We start from the raw sequence: 13,553 nt of genomic DNA, 5'->3' as shown, positions 1-13,553 counted from the left end.
GTGACCTGCATGCTTCACCCGTTTGGGAACAAGCCAAGGGGTGCGGTCTCATTGCTATAAAAAACACTTTAAGTAATTTCATCATTTTAGCCCTATGTAAATGCTTTTTTATTAACATAGAAATTATGCCTGTAAAAGGGACAGATATAACTGAGTTGACACACTCCGGGCAAAGGAGTCTGATTGGATATTCAAGTTATACTTTGAAGGCCTCAACAAGGTCAATAAATCAGTTTATCTGATCCAGCACTGGGCGTTTTTCATCGTTATAAGTGTAAGATTGATCTATGTACTACTACAGATGCTGCTTTAGGGCAGATGTTCCATTAAGATCATCCATTTATCACAATGTTTTGTACTACTTCTACCTGTGAAAACTCCTAATAATTTATCACCTTTATCTATAGACATGAACAAATTTGTTGGTACCTTCTCGGTTCATTGAGAAAGTGCTTTATGCCTCTTGAAAAGTGATGAAATGAAAAGCAATAGTTCTGTATATACCACAGAAAAGTCATCGAATCAAGCAAAGTGTGTGAAAAAAGATAAAGGATTACTTCTTCTACAACAGAGTAACCAAGCAGCTCGGGGTGACCCAAACCACTAGGAATGTATAGGGGGATAAAAGAGACCGAACCCCCCCCCCCCCTACTAATAAGCAATGCTTGGTGAAATTTGCCTTCTTAAAACAGAAGAAAATTTGCAATAATTCAGCTATAAGTGAACATTTGTGGTTACCCACAATGCACCACTATTCTTCTACAAAGACATTCGCAACTGGCCTGAATATATTTGTCGCTGCCCCTATATAAGATAATAAATAATTGGATTTCAGTAATTCTTTTAAATTCTTTTCTTTAAAGGACCACTATTGCAAAAAATAGTAGGCAGTTAAAATCTGACAGAACCAACAGGTTTGGGGCCAGTCCATCTCCTCATGGGGGATTCTCAGGGTTTTCTTTGTTTTCAACAGCATTTTCTGAACAGCAGTTTAACTGCCAAAGCAGTAAGATACCAGCCAGCCTCCCTACTCGCCTTGTGCTTAATAAATTAATTTCTTACTGTACTGTAAGTGATTTCTTGTCTAAGGTAAGCCACCTCAAGTTGGTTTTAACTTAACTTTTATAACTCTTGGGCGCCTCTCCACCATGTGTTGTCCCTACTCACCTGCATACTATTTTGTCTGTTAGTCTTTACAACTGCTGTTCAGGAAATGCTGTTTAAAACAAAGAAAACCATGAGAATCCCCCATGAGGAGATAGACTGGCCAAAACCTGTCGGTTCTGTCAGATTTTAACTGCCTACTTTTTTTTCGCAATAGTGGTCCGTTAATTAGCATCATACAGGTTTCGATTTGTAAAATAAGTCATTCAACCAATTGAAATGTAGATAACTAGTCATGCAGGATGAAACTCAACTCCAGAATGGAATAGAAGGTAGTGAGAATGATAGACAACATAGTACTTCCAATGATATACAGTGGGGAAAATTATAATTTGCTCCCCTGCTAAATTTGTAAGTTTGTCCACTTACAAAGTAATGAACAGAGACAGAAAATCAACAAAAAATCCAGAAACATCATATTAAAGAGTAACTGTCAGGCTACAAAAGCTAATTTAAACCTCTATTCTCCTGTGTTAAACAGTTTAGAAGGAAGCCAAAAAGGCATTACTGAAGATAAAAATCTCTCTTACATTTGATGTGTGCTTATCAGCAAAGCTGTTATTGCCAAGCTCTTAAGAAGACGCAAGCCGCATTCCATACTGCAAAGCATTCTGGGGCTCTAAACTCGGCTGCTAATGAGAAGTTACAGGGTCAAGTAACAATAGCATGTAACTCAGTCCAGCGCACAGCACTGATAAATCTCCCGGCAGAGTACACTGCAGGAGTCCGCTATTGTTCCTAGCCACATGGCTAATTAATATTCACTGCACACTACTGTTATTCAGTACGAGCTTTTCTGTGATCAGGAAGCAGGGAGGACATGACGACACATTTGGCTTCATAGGAGACAGACAAACATGGAACCTGCCATGAGCTGTCAGGAGCATCATTCTCTGCATATACTATATAAAAATTCTGTGAAATCCAAACGTGGACAGTGAAATGCATATGTAATGTAAGTACAGCCTATATTTAGCTACTGATATATGTGTTTATTTTCTCTGAGACCTTATACCTAACAGCTCCTCTTTAAGTAAAAGTTATAAATTGTTTAGCGTATCACTGAATTAAATAAGCATTTCACCCTCTACAACCCAGAAAGAATTCTGGCTCCCACAGATTGGTTATGTGCCCATGTGGCATACAGATTATCAGGGCCGGATTTCTGGGAAGGTCACAGAGGCCACGGCCTAGGGCGATAAAAATCAGCAGGGAGCAGGACTTGGAGAGATAAGAGGTCACATGTCAAAGTAAATCACCTCTCCTGCTTTGCTCTGGTCTGCCTGAATTCCAGAGATCCCTGCATCTCTCTTACTTGTGCAAAGTGTGTGTTATGGCAGTCAGCATCTGCTGTTACCTGTATGATGACAGGGGACAAACAATCTGCTGTGAGAAGAAAAATATATGGGCTTAAGTAGCAGAACTCTTGAGTTCCGATTAGTTTTTTTCATGCAGTACGCATTCACGGGCAGGAATTAGCAGCTCTCCCCTCTCCCTGACTGATGGTTTATTACTAGTAGGTCAGTGCTGTTAAAGACCTCAGATCTGTTAATTTTATGGCTTTTTTTTCTCCTAGAGAATGACAACAACATTCTTTGTGTGAGTTTAACTCTTTCCTGGCTTTTTTTTTGCCAGCAAAGTACTGTTAGCCATCAGTGAAAGCAGGATGTTTTGAAACAGAATGACAACTGTGTTACATTTATTTATATTTACAAAACAATCAATGCATCTCCTGCTGACTGTATATATGGCTGTATGCCTAACATCTTGTATACAATAACACAGTCTGAAGACGGCTCATTAACCAAAGGCTCACTGTTTTTCTTTTGGTTAGCCAATAAAAAGTGTTATTCTGATACAAAACTTCCTGCTGACTGATTTTAAGATCTATCTTAAGTGCTAAATTGTCACTGAGTAAAGTACACCTGAGCTTATGCTGGGTACACACAATGCAATTTTCTGACAGATTTACTGTCAGATCGACTATTTCCAACATGTCCGATCTGCTTTCCAATCAATTTTCTGAATGATTTTTCATAGAAGTGAACAGCAAATTGATCGAAAAATTGAAATCAGTTCAAACATGATGGAAATAATCGACCTGACAGTAAATCTGTCAGAAAATTGCATCATGTGTATATATCATTACACTACATATATGCCAGTGTGTGTAGTGTCGGATCCTTCTACTTACCTATCTTCTGTTTTGGATGGGCTTCTCTGCATTGTGCTGCACTGTCCCCCTATTTGTGGCTCTGACGGCAGCAAGTAGCACAGAGGACAAAGAAGCAGCGCTGTCCACTGGGGCTCCCTGTAAATTTGCACTCCTGTATGCATGTGCACAGGAGCCGAGGGAGTGTTATGGGTATGTGAACTTGACAAGTGCTGCTCATACATGAGCATCATTTCTGAAGTATGCAAGCCCAGAACACTATCGCCTGCTGTGCATGCAGACAGGAGAGCAAAATTACATGGAGTGGACAGAGCATGCACTGCTTCTTTGTTGAACAGGGCAAAGCAGCAAAACAGAGGAGGGCCCATTCAAACTAGTCTGAATTGGACAGAATGGGGAGGGGCGGTTGGTGACAGCCGGCCTAGGGCGCTGGAAAGTACAAATCCGGCCCTGCAGATTATAGTCAGTCAACAGAAACTTCTAATCTCAACTCATTATGTGTATAAAGCACACCTGTCCACAGAATCAGCTCCTTCCATTACAACCTCTCCATCACTATAGGCGACAAAGAGCTGTTAAAGGACATACAGGACTAGATTGTAGACTTGCACAATGTTGGAATGGGCTTCAAAACCATTAGCAAGAAGCTTGGTTAGAAGAGGACAATTGTTGGTGCAACTTTTCTGACATGGAAGAGATATAAAATGACTATTATTTGCCTTTGGGCTGGAACTACATGCAAGATCTTGCCTCATGGAATGTGGATGGTCATGGCAGTAGTGAGGGATTAGCCCACAACTACATGGGAGGAGTTTGTGAATGAGCCGAAGGGGCCACAGTCACCAATAACACCATTGGTAACACACTACTCCATAATGGATTGAAATGTTGCAGCACCCAGAAAATAGCTCAAGGAGGCACATACAAAGGCCTTTTTGTCAGTGAAAAGTAATTTAGAGAAGGTCAGATGATAAAAATAGAGCTCTTTGGAATGAACTCAAACAGTCGTGTTTGGAGGAAGAAAAATACTAAGTATAACTTAAACACCACGCCTACAGGCAAGCATGGAAGTGGAAACATTTTGCTTTGCAGCATTTTTTCTTCTAAGGGTATAGGACAACTGCACAATAGTGAACCTTAAAGTTTTGGATGAGAACCTCAATGCCTTTGACATAACACTAAAGAAGGGTCATGGATGGATCTTCCAATTTGACAATTACCCAAACACATGGCCAAAGCAATAAAAGAGTGGTTCAAAAAGAAGCACATGAACTTCCTGGAGTGGCTTAGCCAGTATCCAGATCTTAAGGCCCGTACTCACGGGCTGCAAAACTCGCCTGTCGCCAGCACACGTGGCTTCTCGCCAGGTCCCTCCGCGTACACATGCGGAAGAGGGACCAGCGGCAAGGCGGAAGCTGTCGCTGACGTTCCTCCTCCCCCCGCCGGAAGGTCTGTGAACCTCAATGGAGGTTGCTGTCGCTAGTCCGCGTACTCACGCGGACTAGCGACAGTTGCGGCGGGGGGGGGCAGCGGCGACTGTCGCCATGCGATTGAAAGTTTCAATCGCATGGCGACATAGCGACGGGCGACAGTTCGGGGGCGCGCGCGCGTGCGACGGCCCATACTCACGGGCGACCTGTCGCCGCAACACGCGCGCGCCGCGTGTTGAGGCGACAAAAGTCCCTCGTGAGTATGGGCCATTAATCCAACAGAAAATCCTTTCTGAGATGTAAAAGATGTGTGTCTGACCTCTGTGATTGCCAACAAGGCTTTTACCTTCAAGTACTAAGTCATCTTTTGATGTGGGATCAAATACTTATTTCACGAATTACAACACAATTTAAACTCTGATTTTCGGGCACTGAGTTATTTTGTTGTTATTCTGTCTCTCACAGCTACAATAAAGCTACCATTACTTTACTGGTTATTTCTTGGTCAGAGGGCACAGAAGCAAAATCTGCAGGGTATTAAATACATCATTCTTCACCCTGGCCCTTATAAAATTCACTTTTTTTCCTAAGTTTGCTCCTTGTAGATAATTTTTATCCTCTGTTTAAAATAACTTTTTAGCACTCAGCAAATGAAAAAGTACTAAAAAGTAGGTGGAAAAGTACTGTCTACATTATTTTCTTGATTTCTGGTGGCTTAACCACTTCAGCGTTCAGTCATTTTTCACTGTATGCATCTGAGCAATTTTTACCTCCCATTCATTTGCCAATAACTTTATCACTACTTATAACAATGAATTGATCTATATCTTGTTTTACCACCACTAATTAGGCTTTCTTTTTTTCTAAATGCATTTTAATGGGAATATTAGGAAAAAAATTGAAAAAGATCATTAAATCTCAGTTTTCATCCATTATAGCTTTAAAATAATACATACTACAATAATTAAAACCCACATTTTATTTGCCCATTTGTCCCAGTAATTACACCATTTAAATTATGTCCTGTCACGTTGAAGCATAACGTACAATAACACACAATAGATACGTAAGAGTGGTCAGGACCGGTCCGTAGTCAAACACAGAGTCAGATATCGAGGTACTGAGTAGCTAGACTAATACGTAGTCAGTAATCAAGCAGAGTCATACACATAGGTTAGATGTCAGTTGTACTGTAAGGATTAGGCAATAACAAAGTCAGGGACAGGCCGAGTCGGTAACGAATATTAGATGGCAGCGGTACAGAAGGACTAGACAGGAGCGAGGTCAAGAGGCAGGCAAAAGTCGGTACACAAATAATATACAATGAGCTGTTACTAATATATAATATTACAATATAAGTACGAAAATAATAAAGACTGACTAACTGGAGTACATATATATTGTGCGTCTACACAATGCATCAATGTAGCTCAAAATCGCTAGCTAGACCTATAATCAGCAAACATTGTATTAAGGCCAGTGAGCAACTGACTCACTTGGCCTAATATATTCAGAAGTCATCACAAGATCCCACCCCCAGGATGACAGCCCCTCCATCAGACACGCCTATAAAGGCTTCTCTGCTGCACGTTTGTCTGACTGGAGGATCTGCGTGCGCCTGCCACCGCTGGAAAGATGCCGGGGATGCCCCCAGAACGAAAGTTGCCGTACGCGTACGAGTCCTGCCTGAGACACCGTGGAGGACATTGCGGGACCCGTCGCCAACAGGTAAGATTGTTACATGTCCCTATCACAACGTATGGCGCCAATATTTTATTTGGAAATAAAGGTGCAAATTTTTTCAATTTTGTGTCCATCACTATTTACAAGCTTATGATTTAAAATATAATAGTAATATTCCCTCTTCACATGCATATTACAAAAGTTCAGACCCTTGGGTAACTATTTATGTTTTTTTTTTTTAATTATTGTATTTTGTTTTTTATTAAAAAAAAAATTATTTGGGCATTTTTTTGGAGTGGGGGGTAAACAGTTAATTTTAAATGTAATAAATTGTATTTATTTAAAAAAAAAATGTATGTAGATGTAGTTTTACTATTTGGCCACAAGATGGCCACAGTCAAAAGGTTGTTTTTAGTCCTGTAAGTGAGCTCTCTCACTTACAGGAAGTGAAGGGAGGACGGGGAACTTTTTTTTTTCTTTAGAGAGATTGGGGCTTCTGAAAGAAGCCCGTCGGTCTTTCTAACGGAGGCTACGATCAATGAATGGGAACTGTGTTCCCATTTATTGATCTCTAGGCTAATGAGTGGCGGCAAGGGGGCCGCAGCCACACGCAACACAGCAGCAGCAGCCTTTTGGACGTAATAGCAACGTCCAAAAGGCCAAAGTAGTTAAAAGGTATTTTATTGATAAGGTGTGAAAACATCACCAAGGGGAAAACTTGAAGAATGGTACAATGTCCACAGATTTGTGGATTTTTAACTATGTAAGGTAAGGAAGCAAGCAAGCAAGCAAGAACCTCCTATGTAGCACCACACACCAGTGTAATAGTACTTTTATATGGACATATGCGGTCTGGGTCCTACGGGAGAAAAGCACTTTACAAATGTTTTGTTGTTGACAATGAAACAAATCAACAGTCCATCATGGTGACGGCTTGCCATTTTAGAGGTTTAATACTTCCTCAAGCTGCTTGCACGTGCTTCTTCGTACTTTCCTCTTTATAGCAGAAGCTTTACTTGGCCTCCAAACATATTGCACAGTTACTTACATCCTGCCAACCAATAGTGTGTCTGCCTGCTGGACTTAACCCTCCTGGCGGTTTGCTAAAAAATCGCCAGGGGGCAGCAAATCTTTTTTTTTTTAATTTTTTTTTTTCATGTAGCGAGACAAAGTCTCGCTACATGATAGCCGCTGCTCAGCGGCATCCCCCCAGCCCCTCCGATCGCCGCCGGCGATCGGCGATCAGGAGATCCCGTTCAAAGAACGGGATCTCCTGGAGGGCTTCCCCCGTCGCCATGGCGACGGGGCGGGATGACGTCAACGACGTCGTGACGTCATAGGGGATTCCGATCCACCCCATAGAGCTGCCTGGCACTGATTGGCCAGGCAGCGCACGGGGTCTGGGGGGGGGGGGGGGGCTGCGGCGCGACGGATCGGCGGCGATCGGGCACTGCACGCAGCTAGCAAAGTGCTAGCTGCGTGCAGCAAAAAAAAATTATGCAAATCGGCCCAGCGGGGCCTGAGCGGTGCCTTCCGGCGGCATAGCCCGAGCTCAGCTCGGGCTTACCGCCAGGAAGGTTAATGAGGAACTCAAGATTTTACACTGTGTCACAAAACACACAGGACTCTAAAAACACATTCTCATTCAAAGTTTCAAAACAAAGAGTAAAGCCAACACAGAGAGCATCCCTGCATTCGCTGCTCTAGATATGGATGCTTCTATGGTTTCAGTATTGGATCTGCCTGTGGTTTAAATGTGAATCCTCTCTTGGAGCCAAGATGTGTTGCTGTAATGCTAATTTATCAGTTGAAGTGGTATCACATACTGCCTTTTAGCAGCAGTAGCCATACACAGTAGTTACACAAAGTCACATACTGAAACAAACATGCAGCCAAAAGAACATCTCATCTGCATACTCATCCTGAATCAATGATTCCTAAAATATTTAAAGTAGAGGGAACAGTGCAGCAGCCAGGGAAATAATTATTTTTGACAAGAAGAAAGCAATGGTTCTTTGCATGCACATCTCAGTTAAGAATTTTTAAAATCATTGTGCAAAGAAAATTAAAGCCCCGTCCACACGATACGATTCGTTGTGTGGTTCGATTACGATTCTATTTATGATTCGGTTCAATCCAACATGTCTGATCGGAATTCGATTCAATTCGATTTGCCATTGTTTTGCAATGGCAAATTAAATTGAATCAAATCGAATCCCGATCGGACATGTCGGATTTTATCGGATCGTAAATAGAATCGTAATCGAATCCCACAAAGAATCGTATTGTGTAGATTTTGCTTAAAAGAACAGTTAGTCAATAGGCTACCAATCACTTAATAGGAGATGTAGTAGCAGTAATTGCTGCAGGACTAGTCTACTGTTACTAACATTGGACCCAATCCCCCACTACAGGTTATTTTCCCTTAAAAACCAGAGCAATTTTTACATTTCACACTTCTTCCATTCATTCAGCAATAACTTTATCACTATTTAGCACACCCAAATGATCTATAAATTGGGGTGGGGGTTCTTTAGGTGGTACTTTTTGCTAAGAATTATTTTATTTTGTATACATTTTAAATATTTACTTTAGTTAGAACCCACACATTGTATTTGCCCATTTGTCCTGGTGTTTTTGTTTTTTCACTGTACCCTATCAATAATTACAAGCCTTTATTTGCAAAAATAACAGTAATACCACCTCATAGCCTACATATTTAAAAAGTTCAGTCCCTAAGGTAACAATCTTGTATCCTCCTTTAAATTCTGTCACTTCTGTTTTTTTTTCACAAGGGTTTTATTTTGGTACAGAGTACATGAAAATAATTGTATGGATTTTGATTCAGTTCGTCACTAAAAATAATTCACATTACATAGGTCTCAACTCTAAAACAAATCTATTCGACCACTTTTTATGATTAAAATTAAACCACGTGTTTCATTTGATAGCTAGCTAGGCATTTAGCAGGCCATTTACCCTGAAGCATACATGTGTGCCTTTCTACTGTAACGATCGGTGTAACACAGAGAGGGTCTGATTACCGGTGATCTGCAGTATCACAGAGAATACAGATATATACCCGATTATTGATGATCTGCAGTATGACCGATAATCAGATATATCTCTAACCTCTGGACACCTGGGTAATAAGAGTGTTTAGTGCAACAGAAATACTTTGATGACTGCACCTGTGGAGTAGGCGCACAGCAGTAAGGAGTACTGCACAGTAACACGTTCCTTCCGTAAGCCTGAGACTCTCCCGAGGGAGGGGTCAGGCTAGGAGTAGGAAGGACAAGTGTGAGTGACACCAGGAGGGGTGTCACCCACAGGTCTGTGAGCTATCTCTTGACTGAGGAGATAGCTCTCGAGGTCGGACAAGCCAGGTCGGCAACAGACAGACAGATCAGGGACAAAGACAGGAGACAGATGCGGAATCCTAAGACAAACAGAGTACGGCAACAGAGTATCAGATATAGCAAAGTACCTAATCAGAGATCAGAAGAGTAGTCAGGAAAGCAGAAGGTCATAACAGATAAACAATGCAATTAGTACTTTAAGCTATCAAGAATCGGACTCAGTGTGGATTCCCAGCTCCAGCCGGTTCTGGCACACTGTCGGATCTAGCTAAGGTCTGAGAGCTAGCACATATAGTTTTCCCTAGACTGAGGTGTGAGGTCCTTGATCATCAACACCTAGGAACTGGTCTAGATAATAACACAGATAATATCACAGATACTGACAAGGTCTACACACGTAGTGATCCCAACGCCAGACACCAGAGAAATGACCAGCACCCAGTATATATACACAAGCGCTCTCCAGCGCCTCCCCTAAGTGCTGGACCAATGAAACCTGATAGAATTGTCAGCTGATCGGCTGGATCAGCTGACACCCTTCTGACTGCCATAAAGGCTCTGCCTCTCAGCGCGCGCGCGCGTCCTTCTGAACCTGTGTGGACTATCAGTCCCAGCCACACCAGACATGTGTTGTAATGCATCTGTTGGTTTGAACGCGGGGCCAGCCGCACCGCTGTCCGAGCATGCGGCGGTTTCCCCGTGTTCAGCCATACTGCTAGTGGTAAGCCCATGCGTGCAAACCGCCACGTCGGACGCAAAATCCGCCGCCTTGTTCACTGGGCATGCGGCAGTTTCTCCGCGCTCCGTTAGGCTAAAGGATGCAGGCCCATGCGCGCAAGCTGCCATGTTGAACGCGGAATCAGCCGCCTTACATTGAGTACTCGTGGCGGCTTTTCCGCGTTTTCTCACATCTACAAGCTAATTTTTTGCATTAAGTATTTTAGCACCATTCATTCTTTGATGCGCCTCAGGAGAGTCAGCACAACAAAAAAAAAAAGGCCACAAATGTTAAATGTCCCTGTCTATTTTTTATGTGACATTGGTCTAAGCTGTAAAAAACAATATTTATTCACCAACTTATTTGAAATAAAATGAGGTCACATATACTGTACCTTATTGGATACCAACCTGGATGCACAATAATCCATTATTCTCAAGGTGCACCTATGTTGTTGTTTTTTTTGCAATTTATGTTATTTGCACTAATTGTTACAGCACCATTCTTTGTTTGCAAAGCCCCAGAAGAGACTGGACATCAGAAAAGGCCACAAACGTGACCATTATGAATAGAGAGCATCCAGGGCTATTCAAATATGGGTCGTTTGTAAGGTTAAGACTTGTGTAGTTTTCCTGAAATTTGTCCAAGTTTGGTCATAATTTTTTTTTTGAACTATAGATTGAGTTTGTGAATAATGCTCTAGTCCCATGCTATATGTGCATGAGCACAACTGTAGTGTGCAGGCACAAGTATGCCCTGTGCCTGCACAGTCGTGAAAAACTGCTTGTGCGTAGGCCACACCTGCAGCAGTGCAGTACGCTCATACATGGACAGGAGCATGACCTACGGAAAAGAGAGTCTTAGCAAGCAGTGGTGGGGGAGAGGAGGATTGAAGAAGCCTCTGGATCATCCAGAGACTTTTCTCTACTCAGATAAGTATCTAAAATTAATTCCCCCCCCCCCCCTGCTTATAGTATCTAAATTTAATTTACCCTCCCCACTTCTTCATTATGTGTGGGACCACACAATGTTTTTCAGTAGTGACGTGCGCTTTTGTCCCAAACTATGCTATGCTGGATAGTGTAATGGCTAAGGGCTCTGCCTCTGACATGGGAGACCAGGGTTGGAATCTCGGCTCTGCCTGTTCAGTAAGCCAGCACCTATTCAGCAGGAGACCTTAGGCATGTCTCCATAACACTGCTACTGCCGATAGAGCGCGTCCTAGTGGCTGCAGCTCTGGCGATTTGAGTCCGCCAGGAGAAAAGCGCTATATAAGTGTTTGTCTTTGTCTTTTATGCAATAATAATAAAAAAAAAAACACTTGCATATATGTAATTGCACATTCACACCTGTGTGTGATGTTGCACAACAGCTGCGAAACTATAGCTGCAAAACTTAGCGACTGCAAATTTGTTTGAGATTTTGCCATAGAATTATAATTGCAATTCTCTGTGTCAAAAGGCCCTAAATAGAGAATTTTACTGTTATTGGTTGTAACAGTGATAATTCACAAAAAAAAAAACAACAACAGGCATCAGTTGGCTCAGGGAACATGTTACCTTGCACCAATAAATAAATGCTACCTGCCGGGAATGTGCGCGCACATGCAGAAAAACATTTGCACGAAATGGATCTGCATGTGGGACCCACGTGTGCATGCATGCATGCAATTGTGCATACACGCACGTGGGCAGTCACACACAGCAGCAGCGAAACTAAGGCAGCATAACTTAGCAATTGCAATTTTTGGATCAATTTTGCTGAACAATCATAAACCGCTCAGCGTGAAATGGCCCTAAATGGAGAGTGATCACTGTTACTGGCTGTAAAAGTGGTCATTCACAAACAGTGGAAATTCACAAACAACACATTGGGGAACACATGTTGTCTTGCACCAATAAATACTTCCTTTACAGCTACCTTGAAAGCACGTGCAGACTGTAAGAGCATGGGTATGTGTGCAATTATGCATACACAGGCGTGGGTGATTGCGCACAGCGTTGGCAAAACCACAGTGGCAAAACTTTGCAATTGTGCTTTTTTTAGGCAATTTTTTTGAAAATCAAAATCGTTAAGCACTTTGCGATTTTCAGTGTTAAACAGCCCTAAATGGAGAATGATGACTTTTACTGGCCGTAACAGACATCACTCACAAAACAACAGTCATTCATTGGCTCAGGGAACACATGTTCCCTTGCTCCAATGATTGTTCCCATTGCAGCTGCTGGTGTGCACATGAATGGGAGCGCACAAGCATAGGGACCTGTGGTAGCTGGTGCACACGTGTGCTCGTTTAAAGCATGATACGCACGTATATTTGCTGTACATCACTAATGTTTAGGTGAAGTTTTTAAGGGTGTAGATATGCGTACCAGCGGTGGAAAAGGGGTTAATGTGGATTATACATGATTGGAGAGACGCTGCCAGGGTGGAGATGGGGAGAAATAAGCCTAAAAGTAAGCTAATTTGGAAACCGGGAACTTGCGATTCACTACAAGTATGTTAAATGTTTACACTGCAAAAAACAAATATTTTATATTTAAAACAAAAGTGAACTAGGGTTTTAACATTTCAATACTTACACCAAATTCTTTTACTCCGCGTTGTGGAGTTTTGGCATAATTCCAAAGTTTAATGACTGACACTTTGGTTGGTTGATCAAAAACAACGTAAATTCGGTTAACCTATAAAAAAAGCAAGAAGAATTATTAGATACAGTACGACTAGAGCACATGTGTCAAACTCCAGGCCTGGAGGGCCAGATCAATGCCAGTGTTTAGGATGGACTGAGAAAGAGATGACTGTGTTCTACCTGATGGACCACACCTTTCCTGATTCAGACACATCAATTAAAGCGGACCCAAACCAAACATTTTTTTAATTAAAAATATTTAGTTGCACCACTCTGACACATACAAAGATAAATACACACTCCTTCAAACCTATGATCATTTCAGTGCATGCTTTTCACCCTTCTCTTTTCATAGCTAGGGTTATACTGGGGGCAGCCATTAGCAATTCCTCCA

The 13,553-nt window shown here is 42.0% G+C and overlaps 1 protein-coding gene across 3 annotated transcripts in view; it reads right to left on the bottom strand.

Annotated features, from left to right (window-relative positions):
* The window catches only part of KATNIP (katanin interacting protein), a 186,640-nt gene that overhangs the window by 24,988 nt on the left and 148,099 nt on the right, over nt 1-13,553 (bottom strand). For all 3 annotated transcript variants that reach the window (XM_068244638.1, XM_068244637.1, XM_068244639.1), the window contains one exon: nt 13,110-13,211. In XM_068244638.1, coding sequence (XP_068100739.1) covers nt 13,110-13,211 — 102 coding nt within the window. The remainder of the gene's footprint in view (nt 1-13,109; nt 13,212-13,553) is intronic.

The sequence above is a fragment of the Hyperolius riggenbachi genome, chromosome 7, assembly GCF_040937935.1.
Source record: "Hyperolius riggenbachi isolate aHypRig1 chromosome 7, aHypRig1.pri, whole genome shotgun sequence".
Classification (NCBI taxonomy): Eukaryota; Metazoa; Chordata; class Amphibia; order Anura; family Hyperoliidae; genus Hyperolius; species Hyperolius riggenbachi.
The sequence above is the reverse complement of the archived record's forward strand: the minus strand, read 5'-3'. Positions and strand labels throughout refer to the sequence as shown.